General features: G+C 40.9%; 1 protein-coding gene across 1 annotated transcript in view; it reads right to left on the bottom strand.

Moving 5' to 3' along the window:
• CTNNAL1 (catenin alpha like 1) overlaps positions 1-12,991 on the bottom strand; it is a 44,239-nt gene extending 31,248 nt beyond the window's left edge. Inside the window, exons 1-2 of the mRNA XM_088531362.1 lie at positions 12,866-12,991; positions 853-1,042 (exon numbers count right to left, since the gene is read on the bottom strand). Coding sequence (XP_088387488.1) covers positions 853-1,042; positions 12,866-12,991 — 316 coding nt within the window. The remainder of the gene's footprint in view (positions 1-852; positions 1,043-12,865) is intronic.
• Between the last annotated feature and the right edge of the window lie 3,106 nt (positions 12,992-16,097).

Raw genomic sequence — 16,097 nt, 5'->3', positions numbered from 1 at the left:
TGAAAAAAGAAAAAAAAGATAGGGATCTAGAAATGTATTTCTTAGAGATATGTTCTACTAAACTGTCTTTGTAACACTGATACAATGCAGAAATAGTGTTACAAGACCCACTACAAGACCTGCTGGGAGTGTGTGTTTGATAATTCTGTTTTATTTCAGACAAACAATGTTTATTATAAGGAAGTACCATAACAAGTCTAAAATACACCAGTTTACAGACTATCCTGCAAAAGTCAGGCTCAGCTTCCTCCCAAGCCTCTGCAGGATATGCAATGAATTTAAAGACTCTAGACCTTGGTTTGTAGTTAAGACACTTCATGGTCTGAATCCTTTAGCATGGATCGTATCTTTGATGTCTAGGACTTTGATGTCTAGGACTTCTCCTTCTCTTCATGTCTCCCTTTATCTTTCGGGCAGCATCTAATTAATTAGCTAAAACAAAGATTAAATAGGCTTCTATGAAGAGAAAGCAGGACAATATGTATGATCATAGGACTCCAAGAGAGCAAACTTCTTCTGTGACCTACTTGGAGGAATCCAGCAGGTTAGGACCCTAGAAGGCAAAGGGGTCCAAGAGAGGTTAGTCCTCCCAGCTCAAGATCAGTGCAGCCCTATGAATAAGAAGTCAGACAAAGGCAGCAGATCACATAAAAGCTACCACACAAGCCTATCCCCTCCTCATAATATAAGTGACAAGTTTAGGTGATAAATCAAGCCTCAAGTGAACCAGCAAAAGAGAGTCAAAAGGATTGTTACTAAACAACCAGCTGAATTTCTTACATTATTCCTAAACATACTGAGAACCAGAAGCATAAACACAAGAGGTTACAAATTACTTGAATAACAACATACCTGCTCTCTTGGCCTCGATGCAAGCAACATCCATTTCCTCTTTCAATTCATGATTTTCATCAGCTATGGCTTCGCCTACAGTTACAAATCTTGCAACTGCCAAGTTAACTGCTTGGCCCACTCTCTGGATTGCTTGCAGAGTCTTGTCTGAACGCTTTGGTTTATCCTTATGATTGATAAGGGTAGTTATCTGTAAAGAAGTAAGAGTTAGTTATTAGAACTATGTGCTTCAAGATATTCCAAGTTTAATCCTAAAGGCAAGATGAGAATTAAACACAGTAATAGATTATTAGTACATTTTACTAATAAAATTTAGTGTTGAATCATGAAATATCATTTAAATTCTTTCAAGGAAAGAAAAAGGGGGAAAAAATGGAGTACAGTTAAGGTTGCTCATATGCTGTGATCTTAGTTCATTTCCACTTCCTAAAAGAATTGATGGATTTTTCCTTTCTGAAACAAACTGCTCTAGGTCTCTCAGCAGGCTTTCAACATTCAGATAAATTCAGTAAAAACTGGAGTATGCTAGTTAGCATACCAACCTCATTTTAGTTTTGCCACCATTAGAAAACTTGCAAAGTTTTTGTGCTGCCAGATAACTACACACACATATCAGCGAGGACTCAGGAAGTCTAGCCCTTACTACTGAAAAAAAGGCCTTTACAAAAGATGTTTTAAGCCAAATAAGACAATCTAAGAGGGAATGAGGAAAAACACAGTCTTTAAACAATAAAAACCATTTACCTTTTAGAAACCTTTCTAAATATTCTGTTTTGTCCACTCCCCTGTTAAAATATCCACTGTACTATTTAAATTCCCTGAATTAGTTGTGAGTTTTCTGCAATTTAGAAGAGGTTGTTGTTTTGATGCACATTAGTAAAACAATTTGTGAGGACATTCTTACTCTGAAATCTGCATTCTGTATCAGCTTTTATGCCCTGTACTATGCTGTGCTACTGCTTGTATCATCCTGACCAGAAGGCACCTTCTGGCTCATGCAGGTTACAAGAGACAACCTGACCAGAACACTAAATACAGGGAAATGACCCAAGAGAGCCCTCTCCCACCCAAAGAGAAAGGTCAGCTTGCAGAAGTAGCTTCTCATCTCAGGCAACCACAAAACATGAGAACAGCGTGCAGGACCTCACTCAGAATTAGGTAACTATAAATTGTATTACAAACAACATAGAAACTTCAGATTTTGGTGTTAACCTCAATTTTCTGAGATGCAGGACAGGTCCAACACTGCAGTTTCAAGCATCCTAAACAAAAAAGACATTGTTACAAGAACAGGCAACCCGCTCTCATATTTGCAATTAAATTATCTGAAGTGAGTTAAAACTGAACTGTGGATAAGGTGATATTTGTTAGTTTGTTATGATTTCCCAGTCCAATTCACTGTATAGCTGTATGTATAGCTATGGTGGCAGAAGGGAAAGCTACAAACCAGATCCAGGAGCACTTCTGCCCATCTTTCTCTAAAACACTTGCAGAACTGCACTCTAAGGCTGCTCTTCAGTACTACAACCCTAGGGGCTCAGGTGTCTCCACTGGAGAGCCTCAGAATTACAGGTATCACTTTGCTGACACCTTTAATCAGCTCAACTGGGCTGCTTTGATCACACTTGTCTTACCCCACACTGCTCACTCTTGCATTATCCTACCAGCTAAGCCCATAGCATGGTAAGAGCATAAAAGCTGCGTCTGCAACATTCATATGAGCAACAAGGAAATAAAGAAAATAGAAGGATTCAGTGTAAGAGCTGCTCTACTTCGTCATTTGATCAATGCCCAAGGCTTTCATCTGCCATGTCACTTAATGAGCTGTATTTCTTGGCGAAATTGGCAGTATTTTTGAATGTTTTATCAATCATGAGGCTGGCTTGGTTAAACCAGCAGTGTTAACACCTTTGATGCAGGGAAAGCATCAATACTTTGCAGGGCACCTTGCACTAAAAAAAACAAAGCCCCACAGCGCTTTTGACAAAAGCAAAGAGGCCAGAAGGAGCAAACAGCTTCCCAGATAAAGCGTTTCCCTTTTCAAGGACTGCTAAGGGGACACAAGAATGTTTTGTCCTAGTACAAGAGATCACTGTAGAAGCACATTTTCTACGTGCTGCTTTCTTAGATAGGCCCTCCTGTCTCTGACTTGTAGCCAAGCAGTGAGCTCTAAAGAGAGGCTGTGGCTGCTGCCTGTGCTGTATACAATGGATCTCTCACTGTAAGCTCCCAGTTCACCAATCTTCCTTCCAAAAGCCTGGGAGCTTCCAATGTCCATCCATCAAAAATACTGGTTTAGGATGAAAACACGGTCCTACTAAAGAGTAAACTAAGCAAGCATCTCAACACCTTCATGTTCACTCAGCAGCAGGAATCATATTTCCCAAATGAACTAAAAAACAAAAACATAAACAACAGAAACAGCAAAAACAAAACACAGTTATCATCACTTCAGTGCAAATTCGTATATCAAACTGATACTTAAAGACAGCTGTAACATGCAGCTCTTGCACTGTAGGCCCTTCAGGTCTAACAAAGTACCAAATACCTGACAACAGGTTATCTAACAACCCAAGCTCGGTACTTCCTGAACAGTTATGGGAAGGGCAACAGCCCAAATGGCTCTGTGCTGAAGGAAACCAAGTTGAATGAGGGTCACAACAAAGTTGTTTACTTATTTTTAAAGAGGGTACTTAATTCAATACTATACAAAGAGAGGGGTAATTTACATGCCTCTATGGTAACATTTGGAATGTAAGTCACGAAACCATTAATAAGTCCCAATTTAAGTTACTTTATTGAAGTGCAAATATACTTTTGAGAGAGCCGTGTGTAGTTTAAAATTCTACCACTTCTTCCGTATTCTGTTCATAGGGAAGAGTTCTGCGTGATTTCAGGAAGAGACCCTCCTCCCTTCCACTTCATTATCATAGCATCTTTACAGCTGGAAAAGACCTTCAAGATCCTTGAATCCAGCCGTAAACCCATCACCACCCTGCCTGCTAATCCATGTCCCAGGTGCCTTATCTTAACACTGTCAGGGACGGTGACTCCACCACTTCCCTGGGCATCCTGTTCCAGTGCTTGACCACTCTTTCCGTGCAGAAAATTAGATGGACCAAAAGGCAGCAGCTGTCTTGGCAGGTACCAGCAGCAGCATCAGTTTTTATTTGCAGATTAACCTGACCTTGCAATCCTATAATCTACATGCAGCAGCTAAGGATCTGCAACTACCTTCTGGGTCACAGCGAACTCTTAGTGGTGCAGTATCCTTTCTTTTTGTTGCAGCTAAACGAGAGCCACTACAGCAACTACCTTAGCACTGGAAGGGAAGGAATTTTGAGGAACATCATTTTCGCAGGTATGTCAAACTCTATGAGCGGTCAGGTAAACATATATTTATACACGCACACAGAAAGCTCTAAAACAAAGGCTAGTTTGAAACATATCAGAAACACATTTGAAGCCTATCTATTTATCTATTTAAAGCATGATCAACACCTCATCATGACCTCCTCAGATGTGGTGAGGGCACCCTGTGCTAACAGAATAAAATCTGTAGAGGCGATTTAATGAGGAGTAAACAGCTCTCAAACAAAAGTTAAGTCAATCAGGAAGAAATAAAGAGGTAGAAAGTTGCATGAAATAAACATCAGCTACAGGAGAAAAGGCTGTCTAGTTCTAAAAAGGAGCTAGACATACGCCCAATGTAAAACATGTTGTCACCAGAATAAGAAAGTTCTTCAGAAATAGGTAGGTTTCTCAGAATTTGCCATCTGCAGAGAACACAGCTGTGTAAATAACAAGAACATGTAACCCCGAGAAATATTATTTTCTTCACATCAATGTGTTAAAAATGACAGGATATATTCAGGAATAACCTCTATTTAAAATAAAGTTATGGAAAAAAGTTTTCTTTAATTCCATATTTCACACAAATAGCAACTACAATTTCAGATTTTTCAATAAGACTTAATTTTCACTAAAAAAAAAGGACTAAAAATCTTAACTGAGCAAGGAGAGTAATTTCACTTATATAACAAACTTATGCAACAAATTGATTGAAATTGTAATGCTAGCAGTAACTGGATAGATTATTTGACCAGGTCAGATACTGGTATTAAAAATAAAATAAGCTGTAATATGGGGGCAGCAGTGTAGGAGCAAAGATTTGCATGAGAGAATTAGAGTAATCCTTCCATGACTTAGTTTTGAGGAATATTTGCAGACACTAATTATATAAGATGAAAAAAAGCTACCTACCTCTCAGTCACTCCCACAAACAGAGGTTATGCTGGAGGACACTCTACAAACACCTCCCTGCTCAACTGCCTGTGTTGTACGCAGGATGATTTAGACTTGCGTGAATTGCATTTGTTACCGCTTCCACCTAGTCATTTTTCTCTTCTTGCTAGAGCAAACATTCCAAGGATTTTTTTTCCTGTAGAATGAAGACTAGTTATAGTCCTGTAGTATTCGCTCCTCAGCTTTGTGTATTTTCTCCTATTTTATAAAAAGCAAGTTCAAAAAGGAATTATCTAGCATTTTGAGAATGAGTGAATGACAACAATGGAAAGCATTTGCTAAGAGAGGCAGCCTTCCCCAAACCACTTGTACTTTTAGTAATCCATACTGAGTTGGAAGGGAACTGCTTCTCGTATTGCACTTTGATTCCTGCATCTCCCTTAGGTGCCAGTTGAGGACACACAGACACGGTCTCAACAGCCTCGTTAGCCAGGCGGCAGCACCCCCTGTCCCGACACACGCGGAGAGCCCGGGAGCCACAACCAGGGTTTGGCATCCAGCCCATAAGGACAACGAGCAGAATTCTCCTGCAGACTTCTTGTGACACCTCTGATTGCATTTGTGCATCAACGAATACGCTGAACACAGGAAATACATATTTATCCTTAATGCAACTCAAAACAGACACGTAATGTACTTTTCGTTGTGAACGAGTCTCTAACTGCTGTCTTTAAAGCCTTGCTGAAGTGCAAGACTGCATAGCTAAATAAGCAAACATGAGCTAACAGAGCCAATAATCTGTATTAGGGATGCACAAACCAACAAAAGAACATTTTTCTCCTTTCCACTGCCCTCCAGTTCAGCATATTCCTACCAGGACAGGTGGATTTCATAACCAAACCTGTTACCATTCTTCATTCTGCACCTAGAGATCCCACACTTGAACAAGTTGAAGAAAACAAACCAACTCAGAGGGAAGTTTGCTGTTTAAAATACTTTCTTTCAGATGCAGTTGAAATGATGCAAATATGTTGTCAGCAGAGATGGAAGTCTCTGAAATAATTTACTAATATGACTATTGTGGCTTTCCTGCCTAACGCACATTTGCTTTGAAACCTACACATTTCTGCTTGTGCAAGCGAAGCCTGTAGGGGCTTACAACGTCCACAGCCAGCTCCGAGCTCCTCCTATTGAACGAGAGCATCTTTTGTGCAAGATACAACACAGGCGAGGAACAAAGTACAAAATTGCCTGCAATTAAGAAATCATCCAATTCAGTTCAGGACTGGCTGTTGGAGATGCAGAATAAGTTGCCTGTTGGCTTCATCAACAGGCAGTGTCACTGGTATGAGTATCAGGTATTCAAATTTTCTCACACTGCATGTAGAAACCAGGAAAGTGCTACTACCTTAGCAGTGTTTTCACAAGCTATTTAAGCTCAGAATAACACCCCATGTTTCTTCTCGAAAAGCACTTTTAGAGCACTTAGAGAAGTAAAATGCGCTCTGGAAAGGCTATGCAAATTAAACTATTAGGCGCCTAGAGGAATTTTAAAAAGCCATATAATCCAGGAACCCTTCTCTTATTCATTTCTCTTCAAGATCCTGTGCATTCTTTTGATTGCTTCCTTGACATGATTCAGTTGTAAGATTTAACAATATTCAAATGCATCCCAAGTTGCAATTATCTTGGATAATGAAAAGCAGTATTTCATATCTACTGGTCTATCTTTGGCATTTCAAGCACTTACAACTTTGGACAATATCAGCTTTTTAAATTACTTTGGTACCTGTGAATAAAAAGTCCACAGGTTTTACTACACTAAGCTACCAGATCCTATTTTTAGCTTTACTCTTGCTTGAGAATACATGATGTGTGTGTTTAGCACACTAGTTATTTACAGTCATTCTGTTTAATCAAAAAGCCAATAAAAAGTGTTACGCAAAGACAAAAGTAACCATGTAATTTTTATTTCCATATACCTGTGAAAGAACCTCAGCATTTGTTCACACACAAATTTCTAACTTTGTGTTTACAATTACCTTACCATGTGATAATTCATTTTATGTTTAAAATAGGACATCATCCCATTCACTATTTAGAGAGGAGATACGGGCTGAGACCATATTCCATCATTATTGCTTAGTAACGCCACTAGTTTTGAACAAGGCTAATAACCAACTACAATACAACTCAAAGAATAACAACGACTGGATAAAGTTCTAACCAGTAAGGATTATGCTTTATCCATAAATTCATGAAAGTAAAATAAATTCATTAAAAAAAAAAAAAGGATCATGATATCTAGCAGCACTTAATAGGATTTGGGGTTTTTATTCTTTTTTTAAAATCAGAGTTGTTTGTGGTCATTAATTCATAATTCCCCCTTTGGGGATTTTAGCACCTAATCTGTCTAAAAACCATCTGTTAACCATACTGAACAGTAAGAAAGCTATTCTATTTTTTTCATGTGACGATTTCAATTCAAGCTGCCCACAGAAAATGGTTACTCACCAAAAAGCAGCAAAATGTGTTTCATCTGCAGAAAACTCATTAGTCAGATCATATAAAATATTGTGGAACTTAAGATTTCATTAAAGAAAAGCAATTTATTTTCACCTAAGTCAATACAAAGTATCTTACTTCAGCTATCTGACATGTCACTTTAACTTGCTTATCGTATCTGATTAAGGTATTGTACATCAAACTGGAGAGGTAAGATTAACTTAAAGTCCTTTTCACCATCCAAGGGTAACAGAAAAAAAGAATTAAAACTACAGTTCTTTCATGGCAATACTATTGCTTATGTAAGAAAATGCTCAGACATCATTTTCTTAATCATAAAGTAGAATATAATTAATGATATCTTATCCTATTTAATTGTATTTATAGTTAAAATATTCTAAAGAACTCCTGTGCTAACATACCTTAAACACAACTGTAAACAGCATTATCTGTTGCCCCTGCAGGATAGCCATTTAGCTTCAAAGATTTAATAATTGACAGCTAAAATGTAGCTTGCCCTTCCGTAAAAAGAAAGGTAAAGCTACTCCAGCCCAGAGATGCAGTACAGAATGTACATGGGTAACATTCCTGCATACATTAAAAATAAAGAAACAGGCTCCTTAAAGCCTACCAAAAGAAAAAAAAAAAAGTACATTTGTGTGGAGTAAGAGTTTCATAACCCAGAACACAAGCTTATAAATTAGTTCACAACAGCTATGGCACCAGAGGGGCAAGGACAGTCAACAAGGTCACCCCTGACCGAAGCAGCGCAGCGTCGCTCGGCGCAGAGGCAGCAGAGCACCCGCTGGCAGGGGTCACTTGTGCGATCCTGCACCCGGGGCACCTGCACCCCGCGCACCCCACGCCGGGCAGCTTAGGATCAGGTTTAACACAAGGGTTGCTGCACTGCTTCACGCAGTGCAATTCCCTGTGCAGCAATCCAGAGGTCCACTACTTGGTAGCAGTTTTGGATCTCAAGTGCAAAGTGGCCCACAAATTTTAATCTACACAGAAGAAAACACTGGAAACAGGGAAAAGCGGCTTCTCAAAATACTGATTTACGTATTACCAGACTACTGATTTACGAGTTACCAGAATTTTTAAAGATGCTGATAGATAAAGACTGGTGCTCATGAAGCATTTTAAATGAAAAGAATTTGTTATATTTTTATCAGGTATACAGCAGAAAGCAAGGAATTTAAAGGCAAATATAGACTATCCTACTTTTTTCAAGAGGAACTTTTCCATCCTCCAAAAAGATGTTGGAGGAGCTGTACCCAGTTTTGGCATCACACAGGAACAAGAGCAGCCAACAACTTTAGAAACTTTGCAGGTGGGGAAGGGGAAGACCTAGAGGTATCAAAAAATGTCAAAAAAACAGGCAAGGGACTTGCAAGAAAAGGTCTCTCAGTTTGTCTATTGGGCAGAAAATGCAAGTAAATGGAAAATACTGAAGTTCGGGAAAGGAGTAAGACTGCACCTATTTATTAGTTTTAAGGATGCTAGCCCAGAGGAAGATAAGAGGACATATTGGAGGCACTTTATTAAAAAAAAAAAAAAAAAGGAAAAAACGAGAAAAGGGAAAAAAGGGAATCTGGTACTTGAACGTCCGAAGATGCTCAGTGTGGATGAAATGAAAGTAGGGAAACTGGTTGATTTTTTCCCCACCAGTTAGTTTACAAATCCAGGAGAAGAAGAAAAAAAAAAAAAGTTGTCAGTATCAGGTGAGAAGGCTAACTGCAATCTACAGCACTGATATGACTGCACTCTGATATGACTGATATGACAGCACTCTGATATGACTGATATGACTTTGCTTTTTGAAATTGTTAGGAAAAAAAAAAGTCAAAAAATTCCTACATGAGACATAACCAAGATGAATAGCTCTGTAGCTAGCCAGCTTAGAAGAAATAAGCATTCATAATAAGTCACCTGTATGTCACTCCTATCGTATGTAAACCTCTCTCACATAGGCTTGGATGTTTTTTGACCAGTGTTGAAACTATTTACACATATATCTCCCTAAAACAAGTCTTTGCTAAATTCAGACAAAATATATCCTTCAGTAAGGAGACATATTCAAGTTAATTGACAGTTACACTGAAACACAATGTAAGCCACTATTCTTAGTTCTGCTGCTGTAAGGTACAACACAAGCAACCTAATATTTCCCAGGCATCTGAGAATATCTAGGGCAAATGAGACCTTAGCGGAGCCTTCCCAAGCACAATGCCAGCCTATGTCCAAAATTCAAAGGCCAATGTCCTGGAAAGGTGACAAACTGAACTCTACACCTACCATTTTACACATCTCTCCAGAATCTCAAGAGGCCCTGGATAAAATGAACTGGATAAAACAACTGGATAAAATGAAAAGGAACAACTTGCCAGCACTAGATGTTATTCCCTTAAGATTTAAAGGAAGTCAAGAGTGCAACACCTGACATGAGCTTTATCAGGCACTCTCCTATTTAAAACTAGATTGATGCTTGAGGAAGTACCTAGTGGAGGCAGATGTTAGAAAGCGCTTTTTTCCCCTTGGCCTTTCCTCAAGTATTTTGACAATTACTACTCAAAGACTGCTTTGTCCATCCTTCCTAACTAGTGTTGCCAGAAACTATCCATAAAAGAAATCTAAACCAACATTGATTAGACTGGACATGGTGACAGGAACAAAGGAGATCTAGAAAGTCTAGATTTTAGAAGAAAGCTGTGAAACGCACATGAAACACTGAATGAATGGTACCTATCCAAGGAGAGAGAAAAAAAAAAAAACCTACTTATTCTGAAAAAAATATATATAGGTTTTGAAAAAACAAGCAAACCATCCCACTTTATCACATATTCTTTGTGCTATATTTTTGAATGATATCTCCAGAATATGGCTACGTAAGCAGTTAGAAAGAAATATTAATAAATATGGAATACTGGCACTTGAGTCTGTCAGTTGCAGTCCAGTGATAAAAGGACCACATCCAGCTCTAAATAGTTTCAGGGAAAACTAAGACCAAACTAATTAAAAAAAAAGCTTATAAGCTTATAAATTTACCAATAGAAGTCTCTAACAACTATTTTAAGGGTAACTTCTTCTGCCAGGAAAGCAGGAATCTACAAGAGTAGCTGGCACTGTACACAGTACACTTCCTTGCACTATGTAGGCTCCATTTATAAGACAAACAAGTTGCAAACTGCAGGTAAAAAATATAGAAGAGCAAACTGTCAAATATACATTTACAATTAGAACGCACTAAAGGGTAGACTAAAGGCTGCACAGACTTTTTCTTTGCTTATAAAAAAAGAAAAACAGGTCAGTTTAACAAAGAAGATTGTAAAAGAGTCTGAGACACAGCAGCCTATTGTTTTCTCTTTGCTTAAAATAAGTACTGAAAGCACTAACAATGCTCTGAATATTTTTTCCAGTGGCATACAAAGAAGCGTTGCTCTACGTTCTACAAAAGTTTCAGAAATTAATTTCGGAGAAAAAAGAATAACTCTTTGCCAGTGTACTTTGTATAAACAGAAAAATACAGTTACACAGTTCATGTAAGTCAGCATATAAAAGCAAGCTGAATAATGTATATTAATAAGCATAATTTTTGCAAAAATACCCAAACAAAGAAAACCTATATGTAAGGGTGACACCTCTACATAACAATCTGTAAGAAACAATAAAGAAAGAATTCATAAAACAGTAGAGTAAGCGGTTCACTGAACGTGCCCCAAGGACTGCCCTACGGGTGACCTCATCAGCAGCTTTAGCTTGGCACTCTCAGTACCCCACACGCAGGGGAACAAGCTCCTTTGAAGTCTGGAGCCCTTTACCGGGAAAAGGGTAAGCCTGCAGCATTCAGAAACGCTCAGACGCCTGCAGAGTGGAAGTGAAAGATGAGCAGCATTTCCAGAGACATAGCCTTCATAGGCAACAACAACGAGAACAACAAAAGTCAGGAACGACGCGCGCAGTGAATCCCCAAAGAAGCACGAGCGCCGTTTTAATTCCAGAAGAACAAGAATTCTTCACGGGATAACTGTTAAAAGTAAAAATTTGAATTACCCTCTTCAATTGTTTTGGGTTGTTAGTTTTTAAGCTTTCTACCATGACTAGTCTCAAAATTGCTTCAAAGGTAAAAAATTCATTCAACTTCATCTTGAATTTAACTCCGCCTTCAAGTAACTGGGTGAGTCCCAGAGATGGGCCTCTTTCAACTGAGGGAGATTTCTTCACGCAGAGGACAGCTAGCTGCGCTGCAAAGTGCAGGTGCACAATTACCCTGCCACTAACTCCTGCAGACGCACAGACTCCTCCTCGGCTGCACAAACGCAAAGGCAGGCTCACAGGAGTCGGCTGCCGGATGGATTATGTTATTATAGGCATCGCTTCACATCACAAGGGCTAATGATTCCTGTAGGGATATAAAGACTTTGTGCAATATGCAGACATTAGCTTCTACCTGCTAACCTTTTATAACCGCTACTTAAAAAGAACAGAAATACTAGAAAGAAAATACTGGGAAATGGTGAACCAAAGTAATACGCAGAAAGAATAATTTTCTTGGGTATATAGGACTCCAAATTTGTAATTGTGATTGTTTTGCATATTTACCACTTAAAGAATCCCCCAGTTTCACCACTTAAAACCATGATAAGCGGAAGAGAAGGAGGAATAAAAGGTAGGCTCTTAAGCCCAGTTAGCACTATGCAGGACACAGAAGCACCGTGTACACATTATTTAACTTTTTAAAATTCAAGTAGTACCTCCAGAGGCAAAGAGGGTACAAATCAATGCAACAACATAATGAAAAACGTTCAGGCCCGACAGTGCAAAAAACTACACTGAGACAACTACACTGATTCCCTGACAACTCGCCGCTTCCACCAACATTAAAAAGAGGAAAAAAAAATACAGGCTTAAAAAAATTATTAAAAAAAAAAAAAGGCAAGAGATAGCAAACCCACGGAACCGGCGCGCTGGGGCACTGCTGTGGCGGGACCGCGCTCGCGGCTGCGGCCGCGCAGCAGCCCCCGCGCAGCAGCCCGCGCTGGAGCAGCGCAACGGCGGCGGCGGCGGCGGCGCCGCGGGGCGCGCGCGAACCCCCCGCGGGCGGCGGGGGCGGCCCGGCCCGGCCCGGCCCCGCGCGACCCCCGCGCCGGCTGCCGCGGAGGGAGCGGGCGCCGCCGCCGGAAGCGCGGGCACCGCGGCGCGGGCGGCCCCGCGCACAAACTTCCCGCGCCGGCGGGGGCGGCCCCGCGCGCGGGGCTTCTACCTGCGACACCAGCGGCACCAGCGTCTGCTCCACGGAGCGCGTGCGGATCTCGAGCGCCGCGTCCGCGCCCAGAGCCGACGAGGACGAGGAGGAGACGCCGCTGCTGCTGCACGGGGACATGGCCATGGCGGGGCGCGAGCGCCACCCGCGCCCCTCGCCGGCGACCCCGCTCCCACCCGCGCGGCGGCCCCGCCGCTCCCCGCCCCCGCGCGCGCTCAGCCCCCGCGCGGCCCCTTCCCCGCCCCCTGGGACGGGATTTAAAGCGGCAGCGGCTCCCGCTCCCGCCGGGCAGCGGCTCCGCCCGCGCCGTGTCCCGCCTCCCCGCGCCGCGGGGGCTTCGGGAGGGACTGGGGCTCTGCTCCTCCACGGCCGCCCTGGTCCGGCTCGCGACGCCGCCGCCGTGGGGAGGCGGCTCTCCCGGGATGGCCGCCACAGTGGTCCAAAGACACGCGGCCAAGGGTCCCTGCCTGGTGGGGAAGGCTCTTCCCTCCGTGCGTGACCACAGCTGGCCAAGGGCCCGCTCCGCAGTGGCTACCGGACTTGAGTAGCATTCCAGGAAACGGGAGTGCGGGCTCATAAGCCGTCTTAGCCGGCCGAAATCTGGGAAAAGGGTCCTTCCCAGGCAGGAAATCAGGAACACAAGTGCAGCAGGAGCTGGGACGATAGCTACAGAGCCACCGACTTAGTATTATTTCAGTCAAGATTTTGTTTTATATGGCATCTGGAAAGACTGATTAAACTCCTGGATTAAACTTCATGCTCTTCTCTTTTAGCACCTCCTGGTGTAAAACTCACCTCCTGCCTTTCAGTGATTTGTTTGCTATGCTTGGCTCATTGGCTGCTTTAGAGGACAACTTTAAGGTGTATCTGGTGTTACCCAATCTTAGTGTGAAGCAAAAAATATTTCAAAATTTTTCAAAAATATTTCAAAAAAGTTTCAAAAAGATTTGCTTTTGGAAAGCAAAAATTATTTCAAAGGAATAAAACTGTGCTTTGGGAAAGCCAACTCACCTCCACATTAGTTTATGACCTATCAATACACAACTGCTTACTCATCTAACCTAACTCCGTATATTTTACAGTGCTGATTATCTGCTGATCTTCTTCAAGATTGCCTTAGTAACCGTCTCCATAAACCTGTAAAAGTGTAAAGCTCTTATGGCTGTGATTCGAACAACCAAGGTACAAAGCAGCTTTAATCCAGAATGGGGGTACCTCAATGCGGCACTGTATCTGAACAAACAAGCTCTACTTAGACTCAAAAAATACTCTAATATAGCTGTTTGGTTTCCTATTCAGAACTAGTTTGTGTTTCACTATTCCGAGCTCAGACAAAACAACTGCGTAAACATGTCATCTGGCTTTTTTAAGTTGGTACATCAAGGATTTTTTATCTGTCTGTCTTCAGAAATATTTCTGACCTATTTGATTTCAACTTGTTTAGCAAAATATTGAAACCTAGACATCAGGCAAAAAGGACAGCATTTGCTGTCCTACAGAGTTTTCTGTATTTATTAGAAAAACAATATTGCCAGAACTTCTAGTATAACCCTAGATAAAAGTGTGACCCTGTTCCTAGCTCTTCAGGAAATTGTTTTCATATCCTATTTTCTAGACATGGTCTCCTATCATATGTTATAAAAGAACATGTTCTAAATCTAATTTTCTACATCATTTGTTTTCTCTTTATATCTTTGTCAGTCTCAGTAGATTGATTCTAAGCTTTCTGGAGCAATTGCTGTCTTCTGTTATGTTTTGATGCTGAGGGCAACCCTAGATGCAACCTCAGCAAGGATGCACGTTGGTACGGGGGTATTTTGGACTCTATGAGCTGAGGCAAACACCAAGATGTCACTAATTCAAGACAGAGAGAGAGAGAACTACATTACTTTGGGATGTAGTTCCCCCTGCTGCCTTTTACTTCCAGTTGTTAATTCCCACTCACTGACTGTTTTCTGAATGTTGCCAAAATAAAAATATCTCAGAATCTGCAAATTATGTCTGAAATGATCCAGAGGGCTCACACACACTCTTGGATGCAAACATGACTTAGACTTAGCTGACCACACCAAATTATGGATTTTCAAAGACTGCCTTGAAAACTGCCATAGTCAAAAAATGTCAAAATCTGCTTTTGAAATTGAACAGTTCAATTTTCAAAATCCATCAATGAACTCTTGTTTAACTTCAGACTTCTTCAATCCAACAGAGAATCAGAATTCCAAAAAATGATACTTTAGGATCCAAAGCGGAATAAGAAAGAATAAAAGTTTTTAATATCACTCTAAGAAAGAGTTTTGTCCTAAAAAAAAATGACACAAAAATATCATTTTAAAATACTTTTCTGTTCAGATTGGACAAATGTCTCAATTTGTGTGTAGAAATTTTGCAACTCCTTCTGCAGGCAGAAGTCCTATTTGTGATTGACTGGTCTTTCTATTTAGCTTCACTAAAGAAGCAGCATTATTAAATCAAGCTAATCATTATTAAATCAAGCTAATATATCAACATTATGATAGCATTACCAACCACTCACACTGAATGCTTTTCCAGTTTAAACATAGAAACCACATGTCCTGCTTCCAGGTCCTGTTTTGGGAAACAATTAATTTTGTAATAGTTTTAATTTAACACAATTGAAAAGCTCTAGCAGGCTGCAGACTAAAATCTTCGGAGATTTTGGGATCTTCAAATATGATAGCCTGGAGGCTAGTTGTGCTTTTTAGTTGTTAAGACAATTGGAATGAGCCGGTGTGATAGATAACAAGCACACCTTTGGCATGCCAACACACACTTCAGAGGGAGCAGTCTAAATTTGCAATGTGCAGTGTTACATTTCCCCAGACAGGGGAGCAAGACCCCACCATCCCAGACAGGATGCCCCTCACTGCTACAGTGCAGGAAGAGGACCACTGCCCTTTGCAGTCTCCACACTACTACTGTTCAGCTGTATTTCTAAAGTCATAACTTTTTCAGTTATCGAGGGGAAGTAATTCATATCCTCACAGCATTATCAACATGTCAATCTGTCCTTCATATTGTTTCTAGGTTTCTCCTGAGGATGGGGCACCTCTACTCCTCTGTCCGTCATCTCTCACAAGCTTGGATTCCCACATGAAAGGTAAACCATAGCATTGTTAAGTCTCTTGATTTCTCAATTCCCCTAGTCTCACTCTTCGTCTTTCCCTCTCCAGCCTTCTGCATCTTTTGTAGGAGAAAATAGCCTAGCATA

The sequence above is a fragment of the Tinamus guttatus genome, unplaced genomic scaffold (genome assembly GCF_059628265.1).
Source record: "Tinamus guttatus ecotype Peru unplaced genomic scaffold, ASM5962826v1 Tinamus_guttatus_pri_ptg000409l, whole genome shotgun sequence".
Taxonomy (NCBI): Eukaryota; Metazoa; Chordata; class Aves; order Tinamiformes; family Tinamidae; genus Tinamus; species Tinamus guttatus.
This window is presented reverse-complemented; position numbering and strand designations above follow the sequence as displayed.